The 27,290-nt window shown below is 31.7% G+C and overlaps 1 protein-coding gene across 1 annotated transcript in view; it reads right to left on the bottom strand.

Annotated features, from left to right (window-relative positions):
- The window catches only part of LOC111413772 (centrosome-associated protein 350-like), a 31,635-nt gene extending 6,228 nt beyond the window's left edge, over positions 1 to 25,407 (bottom strand). The window contains exons 1-8 of the mRNA XM_023044874.2: positions 25,208 to 25,407; positions 22,732 to 25,149; positions 18,419 to 18,514; positions 17,939 to 18,358; positions 17,626 to 17,750; positions 17,431 to 17,532; positions 16,944 to 17,297; positions 164 to 3,393 (exon numbers count right to left, since the gene is read on the bottom strand). Coding sequence (XP_022900642.2) covers positions 164 to 3,393; positions 16,944 to 17,297; positions 17,431 to 17,532; positions 17,626 to 17,750; positions 17,939 to 18,358; positions 18,419 to 18,514; positions 22,732 to 25,053 — 6,649 coding nt within the window. The 5' untranslated portion in view covers positions 25,054 to 25,149; positions 25,208 to 25,407. The remainder of the gene's footprint in view (positions 1 to 163; positions 3,394 to 16,943; positions 17,298 to 17,430; positions 17,533 to 17,625; positions 17,751 to 17,938; positions 18,359 to 18,418; positions 18,515 to 22,731; positions 25,150 to 25,207) is intronic.
- Between the last annotated feature and the right edge of the window lie 1,883 nt (positions 25,408 to 27,290).

Here is a 27,290-nt window from a genome sequence, read left to right as displayed (position 1 = left end):
CCAAAATACAAAATGTTGATCGCTATTCAATCAATTTCACAACAAACTGCCTAAAGAAACATCTTTTGATTGATTATGATCCTTGATTATTAATAGCTTTTATTAAAGAAGATAAACCTTGGTAGTTTTGAAACATAAATAACTATTAATCTACAATACTTACCCATTTCAGGTGATCTATCCGGCGATAAAATATCATAAGTAGTCGTGTAAATATCTTGAAGCCTTGGACTTTTATCTCCACGTGGACTATGAGCATCCGCTAAAATTTCTGATACCCGTTTCTTCACAGCAACAAAATCACCAACGTCGGATGACAACGATTTAACCGATTTTGAATCAACAATTTCAGATTTACTACTTTTCAATTGACTTTGTCCGTTACTATTCGACGATGAATTTATTTCCGTTTTAATTTCACTGGACGATTTTTCAGAATTTTCTTTGACTTTATTATTAATCGGCGATAATTCTTGTGTTACAAATCGCTTTGTTTTATCGTCAATCACCTCATTTAATCCTTTCAATTTGTTTACTTCACCAGTTTGGAATTCTTCCAATTGCGATAACTCATTTATTGATAAAGTTCCAGAGGTATCGTCAACAACTTCAGTCTTTTTCAACTCTTCGCTTTCTTGAAAACTTTTGGGCGGATCATTTATTAATTGAGACGATTTAGAATCATTGATCGTTTTATCAGTACGGATCGATTCGATATCATTAGTTGTATCTAAAGTTTCATTTTTATCGGAATGTTGAGAAGTTCTTATTTCGGTTTGACTTTTTTTATATACGTTTTCAATTTTATTTTGAAAATCTAACGAGTGGAATATATTTTGAAGATCATTAATTTTTTCTTCCCATTTGATTTCGCGATCAGGAATTACATCATGTCCATTATGCGAAGAATAATTTTCGGATGTTATTATTTTTGGAGATTCATCATCATCCAAAGTTTTTAATGGTTTAAAAATAATTTTTTTACTTGATTCTTCAACCGATGAGTTATTTTTATTTATATCATCGTCGTTAATTGAGGAAACATTACTTAAAGTCGATGATTTATCGATTTTTTCAATATCACTTTTGTTTGATTTATTTGAATAAATTTCGGTTTTAGTTTTAATTTGATTTGATTTATTTTTTGATTCAACACCAATTTTCTCAATTGATACAATCTCCACGTCGCCATTTGATGATATTTCTGACTTATCTTTCTTTGTATTGTTTAAATCAAATAAAACATCATGTTCATTGTCTTTAGAGACAGTGTTATTGATGATATGTGATGAAACCGAGTCAGATTTCTTAGTTATATCATCACTTTTCGACAATTTATTACTTACTTTGGGTTCTTTATTAATAATATTCAATGAAATTATCTCTGATCTATTAGTTACTGAAGAATCGCCACTTTTTGATGACATTTTGCTCCCTTTATTAGTAATATTAGATGAAATCAAACCTGAATTTTTAATTGATGATGAAATATCGTCACTTTTTAATGATATTTTGTTCATTTTAGCTTCTTTATTACCGACATTTAACGAAATTAACTCAGATTTTTTAATTGTTGATGAAATATCATCACTTTTTGATAACATTTTGTTGGTTTTAATTTCATTATTACTCGTATTTGACGAAATTAACTTCGATTCATTAATTGTTGAAGATATATCATCACTTTTTGTAGATATTTTATTAATTCTAGCTTCTTTATTACTTATATTGGACGAAATCAAATCTGATGTTTTATCTTTTCCTTTCAATTTACTTTCTGTATCAGTAAGTACCGATTTATCATCTAAATTTGAAGTTATATCATTCTCAACTTTCGATTTATTGATTTCCTCAAAAATCTCGTTTTCAACTTCATTTTTCTCGTTTGATTTTCCATTCAATAATAAATAATTTTCCGATTTATCATCATTTGTATTGATTTCAAATTCTTCGCATTCAGATATATCATTATAGCTGGAACTATCATCGAGTAATTGTTCTGATTTGTACAAAACGGTGAATCCATTGTTGTCTTTTTCTGTTTGTTTGAAATTACAATCGTCGTAGTCTTCCACTGCCAACCCTTTACTGAAAATATCACCAATTTGGCACGGAGTGGACGTATTTTGCTTGTCATTTATTTCGACTTTCGGCTCGTTAGAACCGGACAATAATTCGCCGTTAGGACTGAAGGTGCTGGATGAATCATTACCTAACGTATTTTTAGTTTCAGGTGTGTTGTTGCGGATGTTATTTTCCGTAACCGTTTGAGACGTTTGAGTCTTGATTAGCTCGGTTAAATTTTTAACGAGGGTGACACTTGAGTTAAACGAATTTGATTTTGAATTTGAGTTTTCATTTGGTTTTAATACTGTTATTGAAATACTTTTTGATTTAATTGGTTCGTCTAAAGATTTTGATTTGTTTAATGAGATATCCATTAAATTATTTTCCGTTTTAATTGAGTTTTCACAAATTTTTAATGAATCACTTTCATCACCACTTACGATTTTATTGTAATTTTGAGTTCGACTATTTAATATATCATTAATTCTTTGCGTTCCAACACTTAAAATTTCATTTATTTCTTGATCTAAATCATTTTGATTCACTTCACTAATTTTTTGTGTTTCTTCTGTAACAATTTCATCGGTGTCATCAGGGAGATTGGACTGAGTTCGTACGAAACCGTCACTAGTTTTAACGGATTTATTAGTCGCACTGTGTTCGTTAACGTTAGCAGACGTCGACAGCTTATAAATAGCGGAAATCTCGTCTGTAATATTGCTTATATTCTGCATTATTTCGTTTAAGGTGGATTTCGATTTATCGATTTCATTTTCTAATTTTTCAGTTTTTGGTTCAATCTTTTCGGGAGATATTTTCTCAGAAACTTCAACAACTTGTGGTTCAAAATCTTCAGAATAAATTGTTTTCTCACTCGTTGTTGATTTTTTACTATACTTTGTACCAATACTTTCTTCGGTGCTTATGCTTAAACTTGAGCTGCTTGAATGTTTTGAACGTTTTTCATGTTTCTCGAGTTTTTCGTGCTTTTCAGTTTTTGTTGCTGCTTTTTTAGCTTCCTTACAAAATTTTTCCAAAGCGATTGGAGATAAATCGTAAGATTCAGCTTCATTAAATTTCTTTTCATCTCTTCCCGTCATATTTAACCATAAAAGATTAAGTTGGGAGCCTTTAAATTTATGATTCTCTTCCTTTTTATCATGCTGCTTGGGAACCATTGAAGGGGCTTGCTTAATTATTGTATTTGCAGCCATTTCAAGTTCGGCTATTTTTCGTTCTTCCTCCAATAATCTTTGATGCCATTGCAGCAGTTCCTCGGCTGCTTTTTTTCGTTTTTGTAACGCCGCTTCTCTCATTAATAACGACCTATTGAATAAGATTTAAAAGTATAGAATCTCATATGAATGAAAAAAAGTTCTTACTAAATAAATGTATCATTACGTCGTAGAATTTTTTTAGTTTGCGAAACAGAACAAGCGGCAGCAGCCTTCACGTCAGGCATAAAGACACCGACTAATTTTAAACTTAGTTCCTCAAGGTAGGAAGTATCCTGTGTGAAAACAGTGTTTTGGCCGAATTCCAACAGGATATCTAATATTAGTCCGTTTGTTTTTTAATCGTTTCTAATTTACTCAACGTTAATGAAGTGAAATTTGGACTTGGGGCGGTTTAATGGTTCGTTTTTCGTCCGGCAGTCAGGGATGCGAAACTGCGAGCGGCGGCGGCAATGGATGAGTGTCGAGCGGAAATGGGGCGAACATCACCTTCGATCGTCAAGTTTTCGACTCGCTTATTAAAATTAGCGGTACAAGCGCCAAAGGGCCACCACTTGACGGCGACACTGCCGCTAGTGCGGTCACGAAAATAGAATTGTCGACGCTCGGCTTGGCGCCTTCTGAATGATGCGGTCTCGTGATTTGTAATAATAAACCTTGTATACACATGTTTTTGCTTTGAACGTTGCTTACCGCGCCCTCAATTTGTAACATCATTTTTATATCGATAAAACAGATATAATGACTTCTTTAATTTTTCTTTTATTGTAAAAGCACACTTAAGTTAAACTATTTTGATCTTATTCGTAGCAGTAAATATTATCTCATTACACGATAAATTGCTAAAATGTAAATATGTAGATCTTACTTATCTACATATTTTAATTGGTACTAAAATACACTGTTTATAGAATGAACCAAATGATAACATCATTATATGTTAATTGTTAGTCTAGAGTCAGAACATTATTGTATCTATAAACTGACAAATAAAAGGATCAAGACCAAAATCAGTTCAAATTACAAAAATTACCGGGAGCCTAACATTACGATGTAACTTTGTTCATTTTTGTTGAACTAGAGACTCCTCCAATCATCCAAACGATTACTTTGTGCGTTTCAGGTAATGGTGTCCGACGTAGACCGTGCTAAGATTTTGGGGTTGAGCCAGGCCTGGGTGATTGTTGAAGTTCGAAAAAACCATCGGAGTTTCCCGTAGGATCATCCCAGAAGTGGAAGACCAAAGATTGCCGTTACGCCCACCATGGTAAAGCGTATCTAGGACAAACTACACTAGAATTCCAAGAGGAGTCTCAAGAAAATGGCTAAGGAGCTGAATATCAGCAGTGGATTTGTGCAAAAACTCACACTTTGACGGAATAGATTAAGGTCGTTCGCGAACTTCTGAAACGCTTCTCACCATCGGAGCTCAAAGACATCCTATTCAATAACAAGAAGTTATTTACGATTGAGCAAACAATCAACCGCCAAAACGACAGAATTCTCGCGCGAACGATTAGGAAGAGAATGACCGTGGTACGTTTCCTGAAAGGGGACTTCGATCGGGAAAATACCGGATCAATATCAATTCCCAACAGAAATACCTTGATAAGATTCTGATGAAGAAAGTACTTCCTTGAAACCAGTCTCATTTCAACGTCCCTGGACATTCTAAGATAATTCAGCAGTCGTCCCAGAATAATTTTCTAGCCATAATCATCTCCCTACTCGTCTGGTTTAAACCCCTTGTCTTTTCCGTCTATTCATCACAAGAATCTCGACAGTTTCAAGCAAGTCCTTCAGAAGGCATTTAACGATAACGACGTCGAGTACCTGTGTGAAGGCGAAGGGTGGATATTGCTATCTTTGGTTGTACATTGTTGTTTGTTAATTTGAATAACCAAATAGCCAAATTTCATGTCTCTATGTGCTTCCGTTCTATTTTTATCAACTGAAATACCCTGCTACCGGACTTTTGTGATACCCTGTAAATAATACGAAGGAATAATCTTCGACATAGAAGCATTTGATCAACAATACCTGGAAAAAAATTGAAACTACTTATTTTTTTTAAACTTAAAACAACAATACTAGTTGGCCTATTTATTGCAAAGAGAATTAAAACGCATTCTATAACTCATTATCGATTATTTGAGTAAAATATTTGTACAAACCTTTGTTTTGACACTCTATATTAAAGAAAATATCAACGATGTTTCATCACATGTACATGTTTAACGAGAAATAAGAAGTCACTAAAAATAAATGTGAAAATTATAGAGGCATATCACTATTTAGCAAGGCTTACAAATATTCACAACCATCGTTAAACACAAATTGGGACATTTGGTAGAGACAATATTGGGAGGGTACCAGATATTGAGCGCCTAACAAATAAAACAAAAACTATGGAAATATGGCATAGACTTATTCCAAAGTCGATGTGTAGGCTTCAAAAAAGCTTAAGATAACATAGAGAGAAGTAAACTTCTAGAAATACCGTTAAACATCGACATTCCACGAAAGCTGGTTAGAATGATAAACATAACTATGAGTAATACAACAAGTAGAGTAAAGATTGGCGGAAAAATCGGAGAAACAAAAAAAATCTTAAGTAACATATGGCCTGCAACAGAGAGATGGTATAGCACAAATGATCTTTAACCTGGAACGAAAACCGTAGAAAGTGTAATAAAGAAGACCAGCTTGACTACAGGATCGAAGTTATTAAGTCACTCAAAACAAATCATAGCATATGCAGACGACATAAACATTCTAGCAAGAAAGGTAACAGATGTAGACGAGCCCTTCTGGGAACTTGAAAGCCTAGCTAAGGGAATAGACCTGGAAGTCAATAACCAAACTACTAGTGCAGAGTAGGCAACCACGAAATTGGATAGGACGAAAATCATAATAGACGAATACCACCACGTAATGGTACAAGAGTTCACATATTTAGGATCTAACATGTCACATGACAACGGCGAAGCCAAGGAGATAATTAAAAGATTAAATGCAGCAAATAAGTTTATTAAGTAGTACCCATACTAAAATCCAGAGACATTCACACAAAAACTAACAGAAAAGGTATGGAGGAATGTAGACATTTATACAAAGAAACGCTGATAGAGTCGATACAGATTTGTGTAACCTATTGGTAAGTGATGTTATGCTAGCGTAATCTAAGGGAAAGATGTCTTGATATAAATTTAATCGGATTTATTCGGGATTTTCTGCTTAACCAATAAAGGGTACAGGTACGCTATGTCTCATCCTATTCTAGCAATATAAATTAATATGGAATAGTATGTCAAAATACAAATTTAACTATTATTTTAACTATTAAATAAATATAGTATTTATATCAAGAAAACAAATTCTTAACGAAGAAGGTCTATTTAGGAATAGTGCACTATATGTCACACAACATGACCTCACTTTTACGGAGAAATTGCTCTTGACCCGTATTAATGTATCGTAGAACATCTGTAGGACACTTGTATAAACAGAACGCACATTACAGGGTGTTAAAGTAATAAATAATCCGCATATAGTGCTAACGCCGAGCAAAAGATTCATAATGACAAAAATCTTCCATTAATCTTCAGCAAGTAAAGATTATTATTTATTCATAAATATCAAAATGAACTTTCTTTTGACGTCGATGGTTTCCTAAGGATACATTTTTCAAAATTTAAAAAAATGATTAATTTAGATTAAATTTGTAGACTTTTTAGAACTATTGATTATACATTATATGATACGAATACACGATAATTAAAATGTAATATGATCGATACACTTATTTTTGCAAGATTTTAGGTACAAAGTAAAATAGATACAAAAGATGTTTATTACTGAAAAATAAAGTCTCTGGATGTTTATGTCAAAACAATAATACGTTGGATTTATATCTGCTAAGTACTAATAAACACAATCATTGATTGTGTGAATAAGAACCAAAATTAGAATTTGAACTAACAAACAAAGAAAATGTGTATTAAATACTTTTTAGTCACTTTCTATTAGCAACTGTAAGCTATTAATTTAAGATATTTTTAATATACATAGATTAAACAAACTTCTTCATACATTATATCCAACACTAGAAAATTGAAATAAAAAATTTCTCTGCTAAAGCTACCATCTCACAAGTACACTGCCGCCAAACCAATTATGCCTCGATATCATTGAAAATAAGTAATATCTTGGAACTTTATATGTTAACAGATAATAAGAAAATATTGGAATATTGTTAACCAGTTTTGAAATAATACGATCTTAACTGCAATTTGATTAATAGATGTAGCTGTTTTCTCTCAAATAAATGGTTCACCTATGAGTATTTTAATATCCAGCCTGCTGTTTATTTTAAAATAATTTATAGTTTCGAAACGTTCCACGCCCGCTGTTATTAAACATAAAAGTAAAGTACTAAACACTAAACTAATGTTACAAAGTTTTAAAATCGCATGTTTTATAACCATGATAATGGCATTTAAAAATTCTCTATATATTTGCAAGACGATTAAATATGAACTTATATGTTAATACTAATTCTTCTAAAACTTTAAGCCAGGCGTCACCATCAAAGGTCGTCCTGCGACATAGAAAATCGACTGTAATTTTGCATTTGGATTATTGAATAAAGTATTATAGAAATAATGATTTTCCACTTTATCATACCATGTATAAATAAATATCGATTTATCAACAAGCGCAATAAGCGTAATTTATTTAATCGTTATACATTACTGGATCGATGGATTTGTGCCCTGTGGATTTAATGTCTATTGTGTACGCTATCATCATTTTCTATAATATTATCGAAAACATTTTGGATCTTCTCTTTCTACTTCTCTACATCGATATGAATAAGTACTCCCAGCAACGTGATGTACTATGTACTATGTACATCACGTTGCTGTACATAATGTGGACAATATAACGTAATATATTAACGAAAGATTTAGGAACTGAACAATATTGACTTAAGAAAAGGGAATATCACATAATTGAAGACCTTTAGAATAGTGTCATACAACATTTTCTAGGCATAAATGAAAAAATATTGGGAAAAGTAATTATTTTTTTAAATTTTTAGTTAATTGATTAGTCGGTTGAAATAAAAAAGGAAGATTTTTGTGGATTTTGAAAATAAATCGATATAATCAAAGATAAATAACCATTTTCAATGCAACTGTTGAAAAGTCGTCGAGTCAACGATAACACAACCGCCAGTAGATAGATGAACTTGCTCCTATTCCAGGCGAGTTCATTATAGTTGATAACAAATTAATTCTGGTTTGTGAACGCATAGCAAAAACTTTAAGTGAAAGTCTTAAACTTTAAGAAATTAAGACATTGCAGCACACCAAGTTCGTCTATGACGATCACCTTTGAATATCTGTGTTATCGTAAGTTCCGAAGAAAGAGCGATTTGTTACTGTATTTCACATGAATGATTTTGACAAAAATTAGAAGATACTGGATATAATAAAATTTTATAATGAAACAACGTAGGACTGCGATATGTTACACTACATGATTAGATCGCAAGCTAAAAGTAATAGGCGAAAGAAAATAGATGCTCTGTTTTGTAATAAGCTGACATTTCTGCTTTACAACAGTATCGCATTATTTACCAATTTAAATGCCAATTGATTACATTGCGCAGATAAACTTTCGCAGATCATTTTTGATCGAACTCGATCAATTTATATTTTTCTTATATTCAATAACATAACACCAGATCTTTTATTTTCGCAGCTAGCTTTTCACAATCCTTAAATTGATTCCGAAAAATCGGATTGAGTTAGTTACTTCTAATGAACAGTCACAGATATTGCAATTGTATCATCACGACAAGACTAGAATACTTACCAAGAGCAATCACTACTACCAAAAGATAACCATTAAACAAATAGATTTTTATCGCCACAAGAATAATATAATAGAGAGGATGCTATGAAACTCAGTCGAACCTCAAAGATATTTCTATGAAGAATTCCTTCACACTGAATCGAACGCAGCAATTAGCAAATAATAATTAGTCCTTAATTAGCCAGCAAAGTACATATTGCGAACTTTCTATAGATTTTGTCACGATTACACTTGTTTCTAAAGAAGATTGCGACACGGCATCCATAGCATCAAACAGTATATTAACAAGCACACAATTAAAACAAGTTTTTATCATACAATTTATCAGTTTTTAATTCCTTTTTAACTTTCACCAGCAAAAATAACATCGAAGGGTCATTTCAGAAAGTTGCACTCTATATTAGTAGATTATTTAAATATCATATCAATGTCCTTTCTAAATTTAAAGATCTCAAATTTATTAATAACTTGACAACAGAGAAAGCTATCCTTCATATACTACCTTATTTAAGTATAATAATACAACTTATCCACGTTCAAAGAAAGTCCTGTTTCATTTCTTTATTCAACAAATTATAAAATAATCCAAAAAGGTTGAATTAGAATCTTATTGGAAAGATAAATTAATCCCAACACAGCGCGCACCTGCAGCTGACTATAAAGTTGATTTTGGAGCGCAAATGATGAATATTAAAGAAAAATTGGAAGTATTTAGTACTTTAATACCTTGTTTAGTACTTTCATTATAGACTTATCGTCGTTTAAAACATTAATTTAAATAACACAATGTCGACAGAAACTCTAATAGGCAGTTGTCGATTTGAAGGAAACGATCAATTTGATTTCATGACCTATATTAATAATGATTGCTTTTCCAAAACTACTCCAAGTAACAAGAAAGATTATGAACTTGATGAGTTAACTATAAAAATAAATGTTTTACGCAATGAAAACTGAAATCTTAAAGAACAGTTGGGGTAGACAATTGTAAAAATAAAATGCTTAGATCACCTTAATGATTACAAATAAGGGTTTACGATGAAATTTATAAAAAAAAAGAGATAAGCTGTTTTGTAAGCAAAGTTAATTTTTGCATTTTTTTTAAGTAAATGCGCTATAATAACAAAGCGCTGTTTTTCCTCATTATGAGATAACATATACTTTAATAGTAAAATATGTCGCAAACAATTAGTTATACAGTAAAAACAAAGTTGTTCTGTTTACATGGTTGTTTGTCGTTTACACAAGTTGATTAATACTATTATTAAACTCTTTTATTTACTCCATTATATTGAACAGTATTTTAAAGTGATAACTTCTATTATTCTTCACATGTACAGTACTTGTGAAGCATTAAGATTCCTGTGACGTCATCCGCTATCTTTTGACAAATGAGATTACCGTATAGTTTACGTGCCGTGTCTTTAAATAACCTGGACTAATGATAACAGAAATGGCGATCATTTGAGAATCCCTGAAGACTAATCTTGCCAATTTGTAAATACTCTACTTGAATAGCCTCACAGAAAATCTTTATTTTTAATAAGATTTAATAAGACCACAGTGATTTTAATAACGAAGTGATTATACAACGTGCTAATAAATGTCACTATATAACGCAGACTTGGAATATGTTATAAAAGTAAGAGTATATTGCATAAACTAACGGAATTTTAATCCATTTTCTATCAACTAGAAGTTACAACGAATTTGAAAATATTTTAGTGAGTGAGGTGCATCGATTTTAGAATACCAACAGAGCTGGTAATATGGCATAGACTTATTCCAAAGTCGATGTGTAGGCTTCAAAAAAGCTTAAGATAACATAGAGAGAAGTAAACTTCTAGAAATACCGTTAAACATCGACATTCCACGAAAGCTGGTTAGAATGATAAACATAACTATGAGTAATACAACAAGTAGAGTAAAGATTGGCGGAAAAATCGGAGAAACAAAAAAAATCTTAAGTAACATATGGCCTGCAACAGAGAGATGGTATAGCACAAATGATCTTTAACCTGGAACGAAAACCGTAGAAAGTGTAATAAAGAAGACCAGCTTGACTACAGGATCGAAGTTATTAAGTCACTCAAAACAAATCATAGCATATGCAGACGACATAAACATTCTAGCAAGAAAGGTAACAGATGTAGACGAGCCCTTCTGGGAACTTGAAAGCCTAGCTAAGGGAATAGACCTGGAAGTCAATAACCAAACTACTAGTGCAGAGTAGGCAACCACGAAATTGGATAGGACGAAAATCATAATAGACGAATACCACCACGTAATGGTACAAGAGTTCACATATTTAGGATCTAACATGTCACATGACAACGGCGAAGCCAAGGAGATAATTAAAAGATTAAATGCAGCAAATAAGTTTATTAAGTAGTACCCATACTAAAATCCAGAGACATTCACACAAAAACTAACAGAAAAGGTATGGAGGAATGTAGACATTTATACAAAGAAACGCTGATAGAGTCGATACAGATTTGTGTAACCTATTGGTAAGTGATGTTATGCTAGCGTAATCTAAGGGAAAGATGTCTTGATATAAATTTAATCGGATTTATTCGGGATTTTCTGCTTAACCAATAAAGGGTACAGGTACGCTATGTCTCATCCTATTCTAGCAATATAAATTAATATGGAATAGTATGTCAAAATACAAATTTAACTATTATTTTAACTATTAAATAAATATAGTATTTATATCAAGAAAACAAATTCTTAACGAAGAAGGTCTATTTAGGAATAGTGCACTATATGTCACACAACATGACCTCACTTTTACGGAGAAATTGCTCTTGACCCGTATTAATGTATCGTAGAACATCTGTAGGACACTTGTATAAACAGAACGCACATTACAGGGTGTTAAAGTAATAAATAATCCGCATATAGTGCTAACGCCGAGCAAAAGATTCATAATGACAAAAATCTTCCATTAATCTTCAGCAAGTAAAGATTATTATTTATTCATAAATATCAAAATGAACTTTCTTTTGACGTCGATGGTTTCCTAAGGATACATTTTTCAAAATTTAAAAAAATGATTAATTTAGATTAAATTTGTAGACTTTTTAGAACTATTGATTATACATTATATGATACGAATACACGATAATTAAAATGTAATATGATCGATACACTTATTTTTGCAAGATTTTAGGTACAAAGTAAAATAGATACAAAAGATGTTTATTACTGAAAAATAAAGTCTCTGGATGTTTATGTCAAAACAATAATACGTTGGATTTATATCTGCTAAGTACTAATAAACACAATCATTGATTGTGTGAATAAGAACCAAAATTAGAATTTGAACTAACAAACAAAGAAAATGTGTATTAAATACTTTTTAGTCACTTTCTATTAGCAACTGTAAGCTATTAATTTAAGATATTTTTAATATACATAGATTAAACAAACTTCTTCATACATTATATCCAACACTAGAAAATTGAAATAAAAAATTTCTCTGCTAAAGCTACCATCTCACAAGTACACTGCCGCCAAACCAATTATGCCTCGATATCATTGAAAATAAGTAATATCTTGGAACTTTATATGTTAACAGATAATAAGAAAATATTGGAATATTGTTAACCAGTTTTGAAATAATACGATCTTAACTGCAATTTGATTAATAGATGTAGCTGTTTTCTCTCAAATAAATGGTTCACCTATGAGTATTTTAATATCCAGCCTGCTGTTTATTTTAAAATAATTTATAGTTTCGAAACGTTCCACGCCCGCTGTTATTAAACATAAAAGTAAAGTACTAAACACTAAACTAATGTTACAAAGTTTTAAAATCGCATGTTTTATAACCATGATAATGGCATTTAAAAATTCTCTATATATTTGCAAGACGATTAAATATGAACTTATATGTTAATACTAATTCTTCTAAAACTTTAAGCCAGGCGTCACCATCAAAGGTCGTCCTGCGACATAGAAAATCGACTGTAATTTTGCATTTGGATTATTGAATAAAGTATTATAGAAATAATGATTTTCCACTTTATCATACCATGTATAAATAAATATCGATTTATCAACAAGCGCAATAAGCGTAATTTATTTAATCGTTATACATTACTGGATCGATGGATTTGTGCCCTGTGGATTTAATGTCTATTGTGTACGCTATCATCATTTTCTATAATATTATCGAAAACATTTTGGATCTTCTCTTTCTACTTCTCTACATCGATATGAATAAGTACTCCCAGCAACGTGATGTACTATGTACTATGTACATCACGTTGCTGTACATAATGTGGACAATATAACGTAATATATTAACGAAAGATTTAGGAACTGAACAATATTGACTTAAGAAAAGGGAATATCACATAATTGAAGACCTTTAGAATAGTGTCATACAACATTTTCTAGGCATAAATGAAAAAATATTGGGAAAAGTAATTATTTTTTTAAATTTTTAGTTAATTGATTAGTCGGTTGAAATAAAAAAGGAAGATTTTTGTGGATTTTGAAAATAAATCGATATAATCAAAGATAAATAACCATTTTCAATGCAACTGTTGAAAAGTCGTCGAGTCAACGATAACACAACCGCCAGTAGATAGATGAACTTGCTCCTATTCCAGGCGAGTTCATTATAGTTGATAACAAATTAATTCTGGTTTGTGAACGCATAGCAAAAACTTTAAGTGAAAGTCTTAAACTTTAAGAAATTAAGACATTGCAGCACACCAAGTTCGTCTATGACGATCACCTTTGAATATCTGTGTTATCGTAAGTTCCGAAGAAAGAGCGATTTGTTACTGTATTTCACATGAATGATTTTGACAAAAATTAGAAGATACTGGATATAATAAAATTTTATAATGAAACAACGTAGGACTGCGATATGTTACACTACATGATTAGATCGCAAGCTAAAAGTAATAGGCGAAAGAAAATAGATGCTCTGTTTTGTAATAAGCTGACATTTCTGCTTTACAACAGTATCGCATTATTTACCAATTTAAATGCCAATTGATTACATTGCGCAGATAAACTTTCGCAGATCATTTTTGATCGAACTCGATCAATTTATATTTTTCTTATATTCAATAACATAACACCAGATCTTTTATTTTCGCAGCTAGCTTTTCACAATCCTTAAATTGATTCCGAAAAATCGGATTGAGTTAGTTACTTCTAATGAACAGTCACAGATATTGCAATTGTATCATCACGACAAGACTAGAATACTTACCAAGAGCAATCACTACTACCAAAAGATAACCATTAAACAAATAGATTTTTATCGCCACAAGAATAATATAATAGAGAGGATGCTATGAAACTCAGTCGAACCTCAAAGATATTTCTATGAAGAATTCCTTCACACTGAATCGAACGCAGCAATTAGCAAATAATAATTAGTCCTTAATTAGCCAGCAAAGTACATATTGCGAACTTTCTATAGATTTTGTCACGATTACACTTGTTTCTAAAGAAGATTGCGACACGGCATCCATAGCATCAAACAGTATATTAACAAGCACACAATTAAAACAAGTTTTTATCATACAATTTATCAGTTTTTAATTCCTTTTTAACTTTCACCAGCAAAAATAACATCGAAGGGTCATTTCAGAAAGTTGCACTCTATATTAGTAGATTATTTAAATATCATATCAATGTCCTTTCTAAATTTAAAGATCTCAAATTTATTAATAACTTGACAACAGAGAAAGCTATCCTTCATATACTACCTTATTTAAGTATAATAATACAACTTATCCACGTTCAAAGAAAGTCCTGTTTCATTTCTTTATTCAACAAATTATAAAATAATCCAAAAAGGTTGAATTAGAATCTTATTGGAAAGATAAATTAATCCCAACACAGCGCGCACCTGCAGCTGACTATAAAGTTGATTTTGGAGCGCAAATGATGAATATTAAAGAAAAATTGGAAGTATTTAGTACTTTAATACCTTGTTTAGTACTTTCATTATAGACTTATCGTCGTTTAAAACATTAATTTAAATAACACAATGTCGACAGAAACTCTAATAGGCAGTTGTCGATTTGAAGGAAACGATCAATTTGATTTCATGACCTATATTAATAATGATTGCTTTTCCAAAACTACTCCAAGTAACAAGAAAGATTATGAACTTGATGAGTTAACTATAAAAATAAATGTTTTACGCAATGAAAACTGAAATCTTAAAGAACAGTTGGGGTAGACAATTGTAAAAATAAAATGCTTAGATCACCTTAATGATTACAAATAAGGGTTTACGATGAAATTTATAAAAAAAAAGAGATAAGCTGTTTTGTAAGCAAAGTTAATTTTTGCATTTTTTTTAAGTAAATGCGCTATAATAACAAAGCGCTGTTTTTCCTCATTATGAGATAACATATACTTTAATAGTAAAATATGTCGCAAACAATTAGTTATACAGTAAAAACAAAGTTGTTCTGTTTACATGGTTGTTTGTCGTTTACACAAGTTGATTAATACTATTATTAAACTCTTTTATTTACTCCATTATATTGAACAGTATTTTAAAGTGATAACTTCTATTATTCTTCACATGTACAGTACTTGTGAAGCATTAAGATTCCTGTGACGTCATCCGCTATCTTTTGACAAATGAGATTACCGTATAGTTTACGTGCCGTGTCTTTAAATAACCTGGACTAATGATAACAGAAATGGCGATCATTTGAGAATCCCTGAAGACTAATCTTGCCAATTTGTAAATACTCTACTTGAATAGCCTCACAGAAAATCTTTATTTTTAATAAGATTTAATAAGACCACAGTGATTTTAATAACGAAGTGATTATACAACGTGCTAATAAATGTCACTATATAACGCAGACTTGGAATATGTTATAAAAGTAAGAGTATATTGCATAAACTAACGGAATTTTAATCCATTTTCTATCAACTAGAAGTTACAACGAATTTGAAAATATTTTAGTGAGTGAGGTGCATCGATTTTAGAATACCAACAGAGCTATAAAGAAGCATCATCCATAATATTTCAAATATAAATCGTAATATATATATAAAATTTGTTATTTTTTGTGTTTTAAATTAACACAGGCAATATTAATTCAAATTATTATTCAATTATACCAACATCTAGATTTTATTGGCTGGTGAAGTTACAGAAAGACTATGACTACTTTGAATGACTATCTTCTAGTAGTTCGCAATAAATGTATTGGTACGGATTTGAGAATATATTTTTTCCTAAAAAATCTCGATTTACTTAAATACAAAATAAATAAAAATAAAAACCTCTGCATCTATTTCTATTCTTAACAAACTTCAACTAACAACTGTTTAAAAACTCTTCAGTTGAAACGCCTACATCAATTTGCGTCACAATACAATAACATACACGCGTTTTAAACGATTTGCCACCCACACTTTGCTTTCGTTAAACCGAATTTTCGGGCGTCACCGTGAATAAGTTTGGTAACCGTAAAACGGCATTACCGAGAGAAAGAAAAAATAAGTCGGACCAATTCGATTTGAACACGATTTAGGTCTTGTAAAACTCGCAACCTGCGCGTAATCTGTCAACATAAATTTTCCTAAATTTAACCGCACACTTCCAAGCAAACAGATTTATTATTAACTTCCGCAAACGATTTTCTTTGAAGCAAAATTGAATGCTATTTTTGAATGCGACCGACCCAATCAAACGCAAACTTTAACTTTTTTCCATTTATAAACTAATATTAATTAAATAAACAAAAAAAATCTTACTTTTTTGCGTCTTCCGCTCCTTTACTTAAAATACTCCTTGCTGATGAATTAAACAGACTCTCCTGGTCTCCACTGTAGTCTTCGGTAATTTGTCCTACAACCGATTCTGAACGAGATGTTATTATTATTTCTTCCGCAACGGAGTTTTTCCGCGAAATTGACGTTTCCGTGTTTATTGTTTCTCGATGCACATTGTACACTTTTATTGGTCCAGGTTGTCTTCGTTCTTTGTGAACTGAACGTTTTATTTTTGGAATTGTGTAGTTATTTGATAATTGAGCTTTTATCATATTACGTTGTTCTTTCAAAACTATTTTTCGTTCTTTAGATGCTTGTTTTTGAATTTGTTTTAATCTAAACAGATAAATAAAAATATTAATATAATAGCGTATATAATTGTTTTCATGGCAGTGTGTCTTGTATTATTTAATTACTGATACTTATATTTGGACTGTTAAATAGCTAAAAGTAGCGTATTAAAAATTACCTTTGCATTTCTTGTTTCTCATGTTGAAGTTTGATGATAATTCCTCGTTGTTTTTTCTTTAAAAGTGAAGCTTCATGTACTTGTCCCGTTTCGATTAATTGCCTAATTGAATTTTCAAGAATAAATAAATCGCAAATACAACAAAATTGCCAACAATATTTTCTTTTATTAAATTTATTATACTTAATAACTTACTTTTTCTGTATTTCCAACCAAGCCAATTCACCTTTCGTTCGATCTAATAAAGCTTTTTCTCGTATTTTTAAAATCGTTTTAAGATTGTCTATGCGAGTATCTTCATCTCGTATTAACTGATCAAACTAAAAGTGCAACAAACAATGAGTAAAGTAGTTTACATCGTCTTATCTCGACAACAAATCTATTTTATCTATAGAGATGAAAATATTTCAACATGTTAATAAATAGTCAACATCCTATTATGATAAGATAGCTTATAAAAATATCTTTAAGTTCTTTGAATTGAAGAAAAACGATTTTATTAACTTACCATACCAACTGAAAATCCTGCAAATGCATTTTTACTAAAACTCTCATTAGTGCTTGTAGAAATATTTGAGATTGAGTCATCAACACTCGAATTGATTGTGTCATCTAATTGTAATAAATAATCCATCGAAACTGAAACTAAACTCTGATCTTTCTTTGTCCTACTAGAACTTTCCGTTTCCTGTTGTTGATCTTTAATCAATTGACTAAAATCTTCAATAATATCCGATCCTCGAGAATAATTAACATTAGGTAAGGGTCTTCGAGCTGTTGTTTTTGGTTCAGATATCGATTCTTCGTCCACTACAGACTCTTCTATGGCAAATGAATTACGTTCTTCGTTTTGAGCAGATGTTTGAGTATCTTGATTTTGAAGGATTACTGAATTATTTTGATTTTTTGAATGAAGATCTAATATTGTCTAATTTAATTTAAATAAAAATAAATATAATTAAATTTTTTGATAAATATTAGAAAATACCTTTTCGACAGCCATAAATTGACGAAGAGATTCATTGAAATCGTTGAGCAAATGCAGTTCAGCTTCAAACTTGAGATGTATTTGGTTCGTATTTGACTGAAATCAACACATTTTTATAAAACGATAACAGTTTTAATTAATGAACGCGTTTTAATTATTAAACGTTCAATAGTTTGTAGAAAAAGAATAAGACTTTAAGCTGTTTTATGCTCTAATGAATCATTGTTGAATGTTTTGTGAAAGTGACATTCAGCATTATTTATGACACATTAACGTTTTTAAATCATTAAATCAATTATTACGAAACTTTTATGAAGAATTAAATTATTTGTTGTAAAATTTTTTAGAGTCATAGATGTAGAAATATTTAACACGCATGAGGTAAGTTAAAATAAAAATAACATTCCAACCCAAATCGACTGTAACTTTGTTATTATTAAGAATTGAACTGAGATAATTTGGGTTAAACTATGATAATTTGACGAAAGAAGTAGATACTGTTCATATAAACTTGTACATACATTAATTCCTACGTTGTTGGGTGCTATGGAATTGCACGATACTATTTTAGATTCTCTTGGACGAAATGAATAAAAAAAATCACGTACAGATACATCTCAAATTAATTTATTACACAAATACTAAAAATTAAACTTAAAAGGGTCTAAATCGCGATTGTAACTTCAAATATGAAGTAGCAAAAACCTATAATGTACAAAAACTCAAGTGCATAATGACATTTTTTGGTTCTAGATAATATTCCTGAGAGGTTTGTTTTCAGCACTGCAAAATCTAAGAAAGATGAACTCCGTGTAGCTGGACTAAACTGGACAGTTTTCAAGAAGTTCTGGTTCGTTGTTTGGAAAACATACTAATAATGATTTCGCTCAGGTGGCTTTTACAACGAAAAACAATAAAAGCACTCAGACAGTCGAACGGCTGAATGTTGTGAAAATAAGGCAAATAAAGGTGAGGGAGGGCTATGAAAGAGATCTCATGAACAGATTCTTGAATACAAGAAACCTAGGTACTGAGAAGCACTGGAATAAGCTCAAAACTAAAATGTCAGAAAAGATAACGTGAACGACACGCAAAAAGAACAAAAAGGGAAGAGCAGAGCTACTTGACGAAGACTGTAAAAAAGCCATAGGGGAAAGGAACGAAGCACACAAATATATGGAAAGGAGAACAAGAGAAAGAAGAGCAACGTTTGAAGAAGCGAGACAAAAAGCAGACAAGATTTGTTGTAATTGTAAAACAAAATAATGAGAAAGAAAAAATGGAGAATGGTTTCCAAAATAATTATTTGAGAATAATCTATGTCTATAAGCTAGTCGATGCAATCAAAGGATATAAACCGCGGACAACTTTCTGTAGGAATGCCGAAGGGCAGAAAATAAGCGACATACAAATGATAAAACCGACCTAGAAAACACTTCCAAACCTTGCTTGGCGCACAAGAGAGTTAAGTTCTAAGAATGATGACCTGAGAGAAACAAGAGGAAGAAACAACACGATACTCAATGAGAACTGCTCTCATTATTCTTCAAAAATCAAATATTCTCAAAAAATTAGAGACTACAAAATCATCATTAGACCTATAATGTGGATACGAGACATGGATTATGTCAGAGAGCACAAATAATAAAACGTATTTAAAAGAAAAATATTGAAGAAAATCTTCGGTCCAATAAAGGAGAATAGGATATGGAGAAGGCGATACAATGAATTCGTCAAAATTCTGTCATTCGTTGCAAAGACTGCAATGGGCTGGTTATGTGGCACGAATGAGCGAGGATAAAATGTCAAAAAGGCTCTTAAGTAGCAAGGAAAGTGACCTAGATGGAAGACCACGAAAACGATGGGTGCACGAAGTGACTGAAGACGCAGAACGACTTCTGAGCGTCACCACCTGGAACAGAGTAGCTCGTGATCGGCAGCGATTCAATTTTGATGAATGTATACTTTACATTGCCACTTATATTTTAAAGCTTGCTTTCATGTCTGGATCATGTCCAAGATTATCCAAAACCTCCTCATAATCATTTAATAAGAGGTGAAGTGCAGATAATCTATGATCACATACGATTGAGTAATTTTCAGACAGATCTGCACATTTACCACCAAACAAATATAAGATGTGAAAAATGAAATCTAGATACATAAGTTATTTCTTATGTATCTAGAAGCATATGAACAAATTTCAATGCACTCGCTCAATTTTCACTTAAGATCTGGACACAACCCTACCACAGCCGACGTAGAACAAACGTGGAAAGAAAGGTAATAAGTCGAAATAATAATAAAATTCTGACATTTGCTTTCATTCGTCTCGAAATGTGACTCAGTGTAATCGCATTTACGCTTTCTTCTTTGTAATTCGTATAAAATATTTCTCATGTGTGGTAGACAGATTCCTCTCTTCTGTCCCGGCCTTATGAATAAATTGTACGGCAATAAGCAACGCTGGTATAATCCTAGTGTTAGTTGTCGGATTACAATTTGTTTATTTCTCTATCTCAGTAATGCCATTCACTACGTTAATTAAAATTGTATACACTATAAATTTTTGGGATGGATATAGTGTGTACTATTGTTTTATATTATCAATACGCAAACTCCGAGTATTTACAAATAATAATACTCTAAAATACTACCGTCAAAATATAATTTGAAAAAACCCTCGCACCGACATCTAACAATCAATAGTCAAAATACTGTGCATTAGCGAGGGGATTCCCTGATCTGTCTCTCCATTTCTTTTATCATCACGATATTGTTTTAACTCTTAATTAATATCGTACATTTTACAGACGTATCATGTTAGTTAAGCCTTAATCAGTTCTTAGCGTGCTCTACTATCACTTGCCAAAAATCCCCTCACTTTTGCGGTAAAATTTGTTGTAATGCTGTCTGTTGTACTCCTTCTTCCGCGCATTTGACTGGTCAAGATGAATTAGCCACAAGGACGGTAAAATCTTAATGGACTGCTACAACTTTTAATCTTTTGTAATCCCGAAAATGACGTCAGTATCGGACCAATACGTCACACCAAGTGTCACGATCAGTCAACTGTTGTTGTGTTCTGTGTAAACATTCTAATTATTATTAATGTTTGTGAATGTTGCGTGCACAAAATATGTAAATAAAAACCTGTCTGAAAACGCAGAGCTAAACTTGAAACTTTCTAAGTATAGTGTTAGTTCTAGTTTTAATTGTTATTCAGCGCTAGATTGTTGTATATTTTATTGAACTAACACCAGACCTAGAACCAAAGACAGTAGAATCAAACAGGACTGCTACATCCATTGTTGTGACAACGTGCCCGCACATTACGTCACCATTTTTCATGCCCAGGCAGCTGTTATTGTGTTTTATGTGATATGCTGTGTATTTTTAGAGGTTATATCGTATATCATAGACGTATTCATATTACTTTTGAAGTTTTATTTTTTTAGACGTATTAGTGTTTATCATATAACCTCTAAAAACTCACAGCAAATGCATAGAACTCAATGACAGTTAAATAGGCGTGGTAATAGTGTGACGTAGAGTGCGGGCAACCAACCCGTAATGGGCTACAAAACAACAATGGATGTAGCAGTCCTGTTAGATTCTACCGTCCTTGTCTAGAACTAGAAACATACAGGTTTAGCAATCTTAAGAAAATGCATGGCTAAACCGAAATGTCTAGTGTTACTGTTAATTAATTTGTTAATTCAAAGTGTGAAACACGTCCCATGCGTGACGTCACGAACGGGCCATCGGGCTGTGCACCTGTTTCTCAGATATAGCAGTCCTCTTAGATTCTCCCGTCCTTGGATTTGCCAGCTGTATGTACTAAGTAATTACTTAACCCCTTGGCCTATGCGCTAACTCCAAGTTACAAGGGTCATAGCAAACAAAAAAGACGGTCACATGCCGAACCATTCAGACGTATGTCCAAATTTCCGCAAAATGTATAATTTCTAACAACCAGCCAGACTCGTTGTTTTCCCTTCTGGCACAAAGTCCTTACCACGAGTCTTACTCATGGTTGTAGGCCAAAGGGTTAAAACCTTTGCCAAATTATATGAAGCGGCAACATTATGGGCTAACAACGTCTGCAAAACAAAATATTTTGTTTATTGCCATCCGTGGCATTCGTAGTTAAGATGTTGCCGCGTATGAGTGTAATGAAATTTCCAGTTCCAGTTTTGTAACCAAAAAAAGTGCAAAAATATAAAACTGAGATAAATGATTAAAGAAAAAATTACTATCGAATATCGAAATATTACGTATGAAAAAAGAAGTAAATCAAAATTTTTCCTTACCTTCGTTTCAATGCATTTCACTTCACCCGGTTTGATCGAAACTTGATTAGGAATGTTAGTAAATTCAGACTTTCCATTAACTTTATGCGAGGTAGACATTGGCGACGACACAGTTGGACGTTTCAAAGTAGAAACCGGTGAAATCCCCGACTTAGAATCTCCACCGGAAAATCGACTACTATAACTCTCATCTTTCTTATCAATACTTTTCTGACTTTTACTCTTTAAGCTGAATTCCGTGTTGACACTTTCAGATCCAGAGGATTGTGGCAGACTCACAAACGAGTCAGATTTTTTGGAATGTTTCCCTGGTTCCATGTTTGACATAAACTCCAAAAAACTTTTTAAATCATTATTAGAGTATTCCGTCGGAGGATCCGAAGGAATTAAATTTAAGTTTGGAATGTGAAGTGGACTTGGATTCTTTTTAGAATCTTCTTTTATATTTGAAATACTTGAAGCGCTTCGAGACTTTTGATAAGTTTTATGACATTTTTTCTGCGATCGTTTTGAGATATTTTCTGAGGATTTTGAACAAAATTTTTCAATAAAATTCATTTCAACGGGATGAATGGGTTTTTCTAGTTTTAAATCTTTAATTTTATCAATGTTTATTTGAAGAATTGAGTCGGATGTTGCTTTTAAGTTGGATGTTGAGCTTTTCTTCGAAGCACTTTCTGTTGATATATCAGGGATATTTTTTGAAGTATCCGATTCGCTATCAGAATGTTGTTGTATGTCGGAATGTTTCTTGTTAGTTTTATCACAGCCTTGGTTATTAAGCAAGTTTAAATTTCCTATTTTTTTCAAATCTAAATTGAGGGGATTTTGAGATAAAAATATTTTTGAATTTTTATTTTCTTTCTGTTCTAAAGATTTTTTTAAATCTTTTTTAATCCTTGAAGAAGTTTCTATTGATTCAGTATCGTCAATTTGAACGTTTTCTTTAATCTTGGTGGATGTTAACATTTCGTTGAAATAAATTTGTGGTGTTAAATCATTTTGTTTGTTTTTTGATTCCTCCAAAGAAAATCGTTTAAACATTTCTTGGGCGGTTTCTTTTCGATCGTTAAAATGATCAATTTTAATTTCTTTTTTGTTTGATTCTTCCAAAGATTTTTTTATGTTTTCTTTTATTTTGAAAGAAATTTCTTTTGAGTCATTAAAATTAACATAAGATCCATGATAATCATTTTCGTTTCTTTTAATAATTTCTTCTAAAGAGGTTTTTAGTTGTACATCTTTCGTATCATTAAAATTTATTTGTATTCCTATATCTTTATTTTTATTTGTTACAAAATTAAGTTTTCTTTTAACTGTATTAATAAAGTTATAAGGATAAGATTCAACTTTTGGTGTTAACCAACTAGGAATAGCTTTAGTTTCAATAACATTCGTTATGGTTGGTTCTTTTATAGCAGGTTTTAAAATTAAGTTATGTAATAATTTTTTATCCCGATATTTTCTATAATATCTTTGTATTTTAATAGCTGCCCCTTCCCTAATTAGTTTATTTTTTTGAATGTTAATTTCATCATCATTGATTTTAATATTGTCTTGTTGTAAATTATTTACAATAAGATCAGGAACTGAATTGTTATTAATTAAAGGATTTTCGTTCGAATGTTGTACTAAATCGTTTCGTTCGTCAAATATTAAATCATTTTGTTTATTATGATTTGTTTTAAGTATACAAGTGGATTGATCACATTGAGTTTCAATTTTGTCTTGAATAAGTATTTTCTGGTCCCGATTATCGCAGTGTAACTCTTTACATTTTAATTTATCATTCTTATTGGTCACATTTTCTTTCTTGTCATCTAATTTTCCACCTCGATCTCGAGACTTTGATCTTTCACGTTTAAAATTAACATTTTTTTGTACAATGTGAAGACTCTTTTTTTGTAGTTCCCGTAATTTTTCCTTACGCATATCAATAACAGTTTGAGATTCTTTACCATCTGATTTTGTTTTAATACGTTTTTCTTTTTGTTTTCGAATGTATTCACGAGCCTCTTCAACATTATAAGACCTTACCTTCTTAGGAGAATCTTGTTTTTTAATGTTAGATTGCGGTGTTACAAAACTTGATCTAACAGTAATATTTTTAAAAGCATTTCTCTGAGCACTTGTTGATTGGTGTGGTTCTTCCTTAACTTTTTCTTTCTCTGTGAAGGTAGGCAAAGATTTGATGTCATGTTGCAAGTCGTTTTTAGGTTCAATACCTCTTTTTAAAAGTTTTTGCAGTTCATCTTTTAACTGTTCAATTTCTTTCTTAGTTTTTTGAACTCTTTTGCTAACATGTTCGCAAGGAGATGACATTTCGCATTATTAACATACTATGTTTTATACGAAAATAAGACGTTATAAACTTAAATAAGATTGAAAACGAGGAATGTAACGTTATAAAGTTATAAGCTAGAAAAAAAAACAGTTTGAAGGATAATCAAAATATCATAACCTTAAATAAACTTACCGTATGCAAGGACGAATTATATGAGGTACACAAGTACTTAATTATCACATTAGTTTTAAACGCAATTGAACGGTTTTAAGAACGCATTGTTTATTCTTATTTAACGATATGTTGAAAATATTTTGATGACCGTTTTTCTAAATGGCATTTGAGAATAACGTATTATAAATACCGGTCAGATTAGGTTACCCGCTTAGCACAAGTGACATATTGGTTGCATAACCTCTTTTAATGTTTGAAATGATATAATTAACCCTTAATTAAACCCCCATTAAGTCCATTACACTACTAATCTACTCAGAAACTCACAAACTATTCAAAATTACTTAAAAGATCTTACTAACGACGCCAGTAGTGATTATTTTCTGTGGAAGCCAACAAGAAAACTTAAAGATCCAAAAATACATACACCTACAATTCGAAATAGTAATTGGGCTAAGAGCAATCAAGAAAAAGTTAATTTGTTTGCTGAACATCTGAAAGAAACTTTTACATCAGATCCAGAGTCCAACAACTATGTTAAATAGTATTCCTAGCATAATTTAAAATGATCAGCAGAGTAATATACCATGTGTAAGAATGAAAGACCTGTATTATGAAATACAAAAACTACATATAAAGAAATCAGCGGATCATTTGGATCAAATATTCACTCTAGTGGATGTTATGTTATATACCATCAATGGAGTAACGAAGAACGCTCAAGTTCTTTATAGCTAAGATCTTTATAATAAAACTAGAAAGGAATATAGATCTGCGGTTATGACTGAAAAACAAAAAAACACTCTTTATGTCATTGACAATGCCAGCAATAAACAAAAGGCTATATGGCAGATGATAAATAAAGAACTAAAAGGGAAGAAGGAAAACAATATTGATAACCTTTCCAGCCTGGATGCTCAGTCCTTCAATAATTATTTCTCCAGGGTTGCGGTGAATACAATACAAACTATCCCTGGACCACATTTACATCCCAGTATGCTTGTCTTCAAAATATTAAACAGAAATCAACAATCCTTTTTCTAAAGCCTACTACCGAATAAGAGATCCTAGAAACGGTTCTTTCGTTACCAAACAAGAAAACCACTGATATTTACAACGTCTCTACCTACATTCTTAAGAAGGTTATCAGGTATTAGTCACACCCATTGCCAATATAGTAAATTGCTGCTTTACAAACAGCGTATTCCCTGACGAACTTAAAGTGGCTAAAGTGGTTCCAATTTTTAAATCTGATGATCCAAACGGTTGTAACAACTATCGGCCCATTTCCATATTGCCGGCTATCTTAAGAAATTTCGAATCATTATTAAAATGTAGATTAACTGAATGTATGGAAAATAACAAGTTGTTTAATAAAGCCCAGCATGGTTACCGTAGTCAAAAGTCTACCACCTCAGCTCTAACAAGCTTGATTGATGCTGTGGCACGAGCGTTCGACGAGAAAGAAGAGGTTGAATTATTATGCTGTGACTTGTCAAAGGCATTCGATTGTGTCCAACATGAGACTCTATTAAGTAAACTGGAACATTACGGTATAAGAGGGCTACCAAATCACATGATCCGTAGTTATCTAACCAATAGAATGCAGTGCGTGCAATGGAAGGGTTGAACTTCAGAAATTATCAATATTGCTTCTGGTGTCCCACAAGGATCAATTCTGGGTCCAGTGCTTTTCATTATTTATATAAATGACCTTCCTGTAAATATTTCGGCTAAAGGCATATATATATATATACGCTGATGACACGTCTTTCATGTTAACTTCGAAAGATAAATGTGAGCTTGAAAAGAACACTGAAATTATTATGGCTGCAGCTGTGGAATGGTTTGGGGTAATTCCCTGAAGCTAAATGTTGACAAGACACAGAAACTTCTACTAATGACAAAACCTGAGGGACGGGAGCAAGAACCAATAAAATTCCTAGGGATTTCCGTAATGCTAAATCCAAACTGGAACTCTCACGTTGAGCATCTTCAAAGATCTCTAGCTGTTGCGATTTTCACTATCAGGCGTATTAGAACAATAGCTGGATATGAGGCAGCTAGGGCTACGTACTTTTTTATTTTCCTACAACAAAAG

Source organism: Onthophagus taurus, chromosome 1 (genome assembly GCF_036711975.1).
Source record: "Onthophagus taurus isolate NC chromosome 1, IU_Otau_3.0, whole genome shotgun sequence".
NCBI lineage: Eukaryota > Metazoa > Arthropoda > Insecta > Coleoptera > Scarabaeidae > Onthophagus > Onthophagus taurus.
The sequence above is the reverse complement of the archived record's forward strand: the minus strand, read 5'-3'. Positions and strand labels throughout refer to the sequence as shown.